At 44.7% G+C, this 8,701-nt stretch overlaps 1 protein-coding gene and 1 long non-coding RNA gene across 2 annotated transcripts; both read left to right on the forward strand.

Annotated features, from left to right (window-relative positions):
- LOC115516554 lies at positions 1-2,638 on the forward strand. The gene is made up of 3 exons (XR_003969575.1): positions 1-379; positions 2,068-2,184; positions 2,316-2,638. It is a non-coding gene; the product is annotated as an uncharacterized LOC115516554 (long non-coding RNA).
- A 3,384-nt stretch (positions 2,639-6,022) lies between these two features.
- Positions 6,023-8,221, forward strand: AKAP5 (A-kinase anchoring protein 5). The gene has a single exon (XM_030319287.1). The coding sequence runs from the start codon at positions 6,272-6,274 to the stop codon at positions 7,559-7,561; it is 1,290 nt and encodes a 429-aa protein (XP_030175147.1). The 5' UTR covers positions 6,023-6,271; the 3' UTR covers positions 7,562-8,221.
- The last annotated feature ends 480 nt before the right edge of the window (positions 8,222-8,701 follow it).

Genomic DNA, 8,701 nt, shown 5'->3' on the forward strand with positions numbered 1-8,701 from the left:
AAATTGTTAGTAATGGAATTGCTCAAAAGTGACCTCTAGCTTCAAAATGGGAGCTGACCTTTGGCTAGAAATGTGTCAAGAGAAATGATAACAGAACAAATTTGTAAATTAGGTTTGTATCTCCATTTTGCAGGAAGGCAGACTTCAAAATTGCACTACTTGCTGCCTGCCAGATGGACTTTTTAAGTCCTCTGACGCTAAAGCCTCTGCTCCTAACTGTTATTCTGCCCATCAGAGCTGTTCCCGGAAGGCAGCCCCTGCCACGTGGTACAGAAGCAGACTTCCCATTTGTGACCAGTGGAAAGCTGTGTCCATTTCACTTCCCTCTTGAAGGAAGGGAGAGTGAAAGGCGGAAGAAGCAGAGGGAAGAAATAAAGAGGTTGGGAAGGCTGCTGAGCAATTAATAGCATGGGTTTTGTGAAACTGATTCTTCGATCTGTGGTTAAGAAGTGTGATGAAGAGGGGCACCTGGCTGGTTCGGTTAGTGGAGCATGTGACTCTTGGTCTCAGGGCCGTGAGTTTGAGCCCCACACTGGGAGTAGAGATTACTTAAGAAGTTTTTTTTAAGGGTAAAGAGCACCAAGGCTAAAAAAAAATAACTGCAGGCTAATTGAAGACCTAAATTCAAGACCTGCAGAAGCATTACTGCTTGGAGTACATATTATATGTTGCCAGACAAAGTCCAGTGTCCTTACCTTGGGGCGAGGAGCCCTTCCAGGTCACTGGCCTCCCCCGTTCTTAACCCGTTTCCAGGCCACTGATGCTTTCCCTCCCCCTATTTGTAATGTTACTGACGAACAGCGGACCTTCTCTATTCTGTACTTCAGAGGCTGTCGCCATGCACTGAAGATGTTCGTAGTAACACTCCATTCAGAAGAGGCAGCACGCATGTACTGTCAAGTAAAGCAGATTACGACAGAACTCCCGTTGAGTTTGTGTTCACTGGTACAACCGGACGGTGCCCCGAAACAGATAAAAGTACCAGAGAACACGAGCCACAAGTTCATTTAATGGTGTACCAGGGAAGAGGGTGGTGGGCTGATTCCCAGAAGGTCTCTCAAATGTGTGTAAGAATTCCTAAGCCATTTTTGGTAGCTACAGGCCCAGGCCCTGGGGATGAGGGCCAGAATGGGAGAAACGGTAGGACCAGTTGAGATCAGGTAAAGAGGAGTTCAGATAAACAAGCAAACTATGCTATTGGCATGCTATGGCTGGTGATATTGACAAGATAAGCTGTAGGAAGGATAATTTCTCATCAGATTGGAGAAATCTATTTATAGCCTGTTTCTCATTATATAATGAAAAGCTACTAATGGAGTAGCAGACAACGATATGGGTAATAGCTTACTAACTGTCACTTAAGTGAGTTCAGGGATGACGGGTCTTTCATGCATGAAATACTGGATACATTTCTTAAAATTCAGATATGGCATCAGTTTGTAGTCATATCCTAAAGAAAAATCACAGTGCAGTATTTTATTTATAGTACTATATTCTTAGTGTGTGTGTGTGTGTGTGTGTGTGTGTGTGTGTGTGTATGCACATGTGGTACAGGTTGGGGATGAGTTATTTGAAATATACCTTAAAGAAATCTTCCCTTCAAATACAAAATCAATTTACCTCAACCTTTTACCAGTTCCCTTCCACTAGTCTTTTTTTTTTTTTCCAAGAAAAGTAAGTGATAAAAGATCTACAAGTCATTAAAGTGGATTTTGTTGTTTTTAACCTGTTCCTTATTTTATTTCCAACTCCTGCCTAATAAGACAGCTCTCCTACCTGTCTTCATCTGGATAAGCTCATCTTATTTTTGCCTGAAATTGTTGTAAATGCCTATGTCTAGTAGATTTGGGGAAACTTGGATCTCAATGAGTAATAGCATCTCAGTTGTTTATGAGTGCCGTGGATTTCTTTTGGCTTGTTTAAAGTTCAAAAGTGTCAGCAAGGTTAGCAACCCATCTGGGAATATAAACGGCATTTTCACAGGCTGGTGTTGGCTGTCTGCACAAAGATAAACTGAATTCTTAATTACCACTAAAGTAGATGCTAATGGATTTTCCTGTTTTACAGCTTTCATCTCTAACTCTACCTGTAAGTTTAAGACCCCGACAACTTAGATTCGGCTTTGCTGTTGGGTCCTCGTGTTTCTTTCTTAAGTCTCAGTGAGAGCTACAGAATCTCACAAAGGTAAAACGTATTTCTGGAAAAACATCCAAAAGCAGATACCAGATTTATTTCCGTGAAGATCAGAATCCTGTCAAAGAATGGAGGTAGTAAGTACAAGCGCTGTTTGGTAATTCTTTGCTCCGCCTGAACAGGTTCTTCATCTGGACGGTGTCCCGGGGAGGGCCCCTGAGGAGCCCAGAACTGTAACCCCGGGAGGACCTCACTGCTGGAACTCCCAGGAATGCCCGGGTAGGTACTGGTAATCCTGAAGCCCTCACACCTAAGCCCTCACAGCAACACCTCATTGGTTAATGAAACCGATGCGCTAAGTGTACAAATAAATGCTTGCGGTTTCACTACGCTAGTAACCGGTTTAGACAAAGACCCAGAAAACGTATGAAAATACACAACCTAGCCATCCAGTCAGGAAGGAGGGTAGATGTTGCCTGTGCCCTTTGCTCTGATTGGGACTGGAATCGTGAGGAAAGCAATCTCCTGATCCCCGCTTAATCGAGAGGGACAAGATTAAGCAGACATTGTAAATACGTAAGGTATAAAAGATGGATGGGGCCGGGTTCCTGTGCCCTGACCTCCTCCGCACACAGATTGTATCACCTCCACCTGGCCCCTAGACTAGGGAGATTAGGGTCTGTCTAGGTCTTGGGCCTCAGAGTCCGTTTGGCAATGAACCATAATAACACCGTTGCACCCAAAGCCACTCCTAGGATAGCTGGTTTGTGTGTGTGTGTGTGTGTGTGTGTGTGTGTGTGTGTGTGTGTGTGTGTGTTTTGTTCTGTTTTTTTTTTTTTTTTGTCTCAATTCATATACGTAATTTTCTCTCCAAACGAGCTCTCACCGTGCACAGTTTTGAATCCTTTCAAAAATGTATCTGCTGTGTCTTTAAATATTTGGTGTGTCGAGGGGGCTTCGATGGCAGTGCCCATAATTTAAAACCAGATTTTGCTACTTTGCATCTCAGGAGGTGCGGGGCTCACTCCCCCTGTCCCCACCCCATCTGCGGGTGGTCCCCCGCCCCGGGCCGGACGGGGTCGCGCGGCGGGAACTCGCGCGGGGGCTCGAAGCGCCGGGTGCGCTCCCACGCGGCGGGGGGAGCCTCTCGCAGGCCGCGCCCCCGCCCCCGTCCGCCCTGGCCCCGCCCCGCGCCCGCCCGCCCTCCCGGCGCGCATTGGAGCCGCGGGCTGTCGCTCCCCGCTCTCTGGGGAGGGGGCGCCGCGGGCTGCGGTCCCACTGCAGAGGGTTGTTCACTGCGGGTGCGACCGAGGCTTCCCGGCCTCCTGGGCGCCCGGCCCCGCGAGCCGCCCCCTGACCTCGGCAGCAGGGTCGCCGGGGACCCCCGCGCCCTCGGTAAGTGAGGGACGGCGAGGGGGTGGCAGGGAAGGGGGTCTGGGCCAGGGTCAGGTCCTCTGGCCGCCCGCGCGGCGGGGTGGGCGCCCACAACCGGGGCCCCCGAGGTGGCCGGGGTAAGAACCGGGAGGGTCGTCCGTCCGCCCGCATCTCCAGCCAGCGGCCACCCTGGTCAGCTGTGCCCACCCGCCCTCTCCGCGTTACAGCTCGTCCTGGCAGCAGGGGTTGCGGGGACCGCTTGCCCTTCCTTACCCTCATTTGAGAGGAACGTGATTTGGGGCCCCTGGCCATTCTGTTTGTGCAGACAGCCTGAAGCTGGGCTATCTGTTCCACGCCCCCGGCACTTTCCTTTTTGAGTTCTTTATCGTGCGCTCCAGCACCTGCCACCAGGCGCGTCCAGCCGAACGAGCCGCCTTCCTCCGGAGGCAGCTTGGTGGTCCGCATCCGGCCCTGGGAGAGATTCGCAGCTTTCCTCGCAGGGGCTCGCTCTTTTCCTCCGGGCTTCTCTGCTCAAGGGGGAAAGGGGCGTTAGACATGAGACTCGGTCAGGAAATGACAACAGGGACTTTAAGATTGCTGTGGCGGTAAGAGTACCCTGCTGGCTAAGGAGGAATCATCTGCAGACTAACACTCTTCAAAGTTTTAAGGTCTTCAGATTGTATTTTCCCCATTTCGGTTAGGTTTTTGGGGAATTTATTTCTATTGTGATATCCATTCAAGTGAGCTTCTCAGGCAGTTGCCTTTGGGCAATCCAGGGCAATTTCAAATCCTACAGTCTTAAACATGGTCTAATTTCAATATTTCTGTTAGTTATACATTCTCTGGCTGGTAAACACTCAGGTGCTGAGAACTGCGAGACAGGAGAAGACTTAAAGAGAGAGCTATAATCAGCTGTGATTCTGGAGCATATGGAAGCATCATTTGAGGAGGGACACCTACAATGTTCATATTTTAGTTCCCGCGCTGTTCTGGGATGATCTTGTCCTTCCATCAGGGGCATGGAGTATGGAACTCCAACCTAAGGGAATACTTAGATCATAAACTGATTTGCAGAGTTCCAGTTCCTCTTGTGGTTCATAGAATCAAGAGCTGCCCAAATAAACCTACAACGCTGAAGGATTTACATAAAAATAGTACAAGGAAAGAGTCCCCTTGCTTATTTTAGGACTTGGATCAACAAAAATTGGTACAACTTTTGTTGAATCATCCCCTCACATCTTTGTTCGTTGGTCACGCTATTCTGTGGATTAATTTTATATTTTATATGTAACCAATCAGTTTGCCAATCACATAGCTTAGCGATTATCTTTGGCTCCTTAATTAGTTCCAGAACCAAGAAAACAAAATATAAGGAATTTCAGAAGCTTGATTTTAAAATAACACGAACCCAGTCTAGTCTTGGTTCAATTATGAGTTCATGGGCTGTGTTATGGTTAAATAACCATAAGTTAAATTTAAGCAATGAAAACGTTTTTGACTAGTGAATCTAGTGCAGATTAGTATCTCCAAATAATTCATTTTCCTGATAAAACTCTATTGCGCACTTTCAGAGCTTGGATTCAACCAAAGATTACCTACTAGCTGTGGAATCTCGGGCAAGTTGCTTAACTCTGTGCCTCAGTTTCTTCCTCTGCAGATAGTGATACCAGCACCTACTCACTTCATAATGTTGTGGGGAAGATTAGAGATGTATGTAAACGTGCTTATTAGCCTTTCCTAAGGCACAGATGCTGCTCAATAAATGTTAGTGCTTATTATCATTCACTCTTACTGACCTTTGGCTATGTGCTCATTATGGAAAACTTTTGAACAGTAGATACTTAGGGAAAAAAATGTCAAAATCATACAACTACATTTAAGAGTGGTGAATGACAGTGATGTTAAACTTCCCGAAAGTATGTATGAAAAGTGGCACTTCCCTGACAGAACATACATTTTTAGAACAGAAACCTTATGGTAGAATGGAAAGAACATTGGAGAGGCAAAGTCTTCAGTTCTAACTCTGGCCATGACCTTGTCTAACTGTATGGCTTTCAGCAGTCCAACCACCCACTCTGGAGCTCGATTTCTTCATCTGGCTGGGCTTGAAAAATCTCTAAGATCCTTTGCAGCTGCAGAATTCTTTACTGCATGTAATAAAAATTACCCTAGCTTGCTTATCACCTTGCCTTTCATTGTTTTGTTAATGTTTGTTTTGTTAACTTGGAATTGAGTCATAAACATTCGTAAAGACAGCGCAATGAAAGAATTGGTATCAGATTTGCAAATAATCCAAGATGAAGTTTTAAGAAAGAGAGTAGAGGAAAATAGATTCACATGGAAATCTTTTTGATATTTTAATTCTCCAGTTATTTCAGTAAGTTATTCTGTGGGAAACGTGCCTGGTAGAATCATATACGTTCGACGGAAATCTAGGAAATTGTTTTCCTAGAAAGCAATAGGCTGATGGTGAAATAAAATGCCACTCTCTTTTCTCTCATCAGGTTGATCCTTAAGTAAAATAAAAATCTATCCCGTAAAGGGCTTTCATGAAGAAATTAAAGAGAGGAAATTACAAGTAATAGAGAAACTAGGAGTTGCACACTGGAGAAGCCACCCAAAATAACTGGAGTAAGACAAAACGAGTGAATACATCTGGAAGAAATTTTACTTAGTATGGTATTTTTGCCCACTTTTTGGTCATAAAGGCCGCCAAGGAAGAAAGAATATAGTTTTCTAGAGAAAGAACGAGTGTAATGTAAAAATGGAAGCCACAGTTTCTGAAATTCAAGTCGAAAGCAAGGATGAGAAGAGACCAACAGAAGTCAGTCCTCAAGACGAGCGGCAGGAGGAAAAAGCATCAGTGCTTTGCTTCAAGAGAAGAAAGAAAGCAGCCAAAGAGATGAAGCCCAAAACTAGCTCTAAAGCTGCTGGTGCAGCAAGAACGGGTCCCCCAGAGGCGGGAGCTTCTGATCAGCCCCAGGCCCCAGTGGGGGCCTGGGCGTCAATCAAACGTCTTGTAACGCACAGGAAAAGGTCAGAAGCTTCAAAGCAGCAAAAGCCCTTTGAGGCTAAAGTGCAACCTGAAATCAGTGCTGAGGATGCTGATCTTTCTAGGAAAAAGGCAAAATCCAGACTCAAGATTCCCTGCATAAAATTCTCCAAAAGAGAGAAAAGAAGTAATCATTCCAAAATTATAGAAGATTCCGACTGCAGCCTCAGAGTCCAGGGAGAGGCTGAACGTTTGGATACGGAAGCTCCGACCCAATCCGATGAGCAGGCAACCACGCCCAAGTTGCCCCAGGATGTGAGTAAAGCTGTCTCACAGAAAGGGGGCGATGAGGTCTGTGAGCCAAATGGGAGCCACAGCACAATGGCACCTGGGGAAAAAGTGATTGCAGTAGAACTTGGGTTAGACACGGGGCATTCTGCCATTCACACAGGAACTCTAGTCATTGAACGAGATACTGAAACAACTGAGGAAAAACAAAGCGTTCAACCCCAGCAAGCAAGCCCACTTGAACCTTCAGAAACACAACAGCAACCCCCTTTGGTTTCTGATGTTCCTCCCTCACCTGCAGTCCCAGATCAGCAAATTGTGGAAGAAGCCAAAAGCAATATCCTAGAAAGTGGACCAAATTGGAAACAGCACGAAAGTGGAGAGATTGTTGCTGAAGAGAGTGAGCCAAAAGATACTGAACTGAGCCAGAAATCAGAGCTTAGAGGAAATGAGGTCACTGCAGAGAAACCAAAACCAGAAGAAAGCAAAAGAATGGAGCCAATTGCTATTATTATTACAGACACTGAAATCAGTGAATTTGATGTTAAGAAATCTAAAAATGTCCCTAAGCAATTCTTAATTTCAATTGAAAACGAGCAAATAGGGGTTTTTGCTAATGATAGTGGTTTTGAGGGTAGAACTTCAGAACAATACGAAACACTCTTAAAAGAAACGGCTTCTTCTCTTGTCAAGAATGCTATTCAGTTGTCTATAGAACAGCTGATTAATGAAATGGCCTCTGATGATAATAAAATAAACAATCTTCTGCAGTGACTTAATTTCCAAATCATGGGAGGAAAAGAAAAAAAGCTTAATGCTGAATTATTTTACATACTTGCGGCATTTCTTTTTCAGTAACAAATGAGGGATTTATCATCTGTGGAATTTAAAGGTATAGTTCCAATCCAGAAGTGCTAAAGAATTACGTTTATAAAACCCTTTCTCCCCCAGAGATGTAGTCACTTCTGGATCAGAGGAAGCCCATACAGATTGCAATGCACAGTGACATACAGGGAGGTGTGAAAATGACATGTGGAGATTGGGGTACTTGGGGGAAGGAAGCTGTATTAATTGAGCACTTATGGGATGACATAAACTCTTTACTGTTCTCTGATGTCACAAAGCCTGGTTTCCCTTTGATAGTTCGATCCTGTGTATAGGTTAACATCACATTCGATTTTCAAAGCTTCCCCCCCCCCCACAGTGCACTTTTATGTTTAAAATGGTGAAGAAGGTGAGCTATTTTTGTCAATGTGTGATTTATAGTTGTTACACTCATAGGCAGTAGTCTTACCTCAAAAAAATATTGCCTTTTCTTAGTTTCAGCAGAATGTGCATATTTGAATTAAACATGAGTGTTTTTCTAGTCCTGCTTAAATACTGTACACAAGCCATTCACAATTTACTTCAGACAGACAAATAATTACCAAGTGCAAAGGTGTAGAAACAGGCAGGGCATCTTCGCTCTCCATCTTCTGCCTCCAGCAGACCTGTATAAATCCATTTCTGCATGGGGTCGTCTACTGAAAAGCTTAAAAACAAAACCTGAAAAGCTAAGCAACAGCAACAGCAGCAACAAAAAGTGAGATCATTGTTTTCCATCCAGGGGAAGGCAAACTGCCCGAGTAACAAATTATCACAGATAACATAGGATTCATCTTGCAGGATTGCTTCTCTAGAGCCCGTATTCATCAACCTCTCCTCAAAGAGGGAACGTGAATTCAAAGCCTGCCTGGCAGTGAAAGTACTAGGAAATCACAATAACCTGGTGAAAATATTGTCCATTCTTGACCAAGAAGGAGCCAAGTACATAGTTGAATAGAAAAAGTAAAAAGTTACTGCTAAAGCACATTGTATTTTAAACGTCAGTATTCTCTCATTGTGCCTCTGTGTCGAGATACCAGTAACAAACAT

Source organism: Lynx canadensis, chromosome B3 (assembly GCF_007474595.2).
Source record: "Lynx canadensis isolate LIC74 chromosome B3, mLynCan4.pri.v2, whole genome shotgun sequence".
NCBI classification, from domain to species: Eukaryota; Metazoa; Chordata; class Mammalia; order Carnivora; family Felidae; genus Lynx; species Lynx canadensis.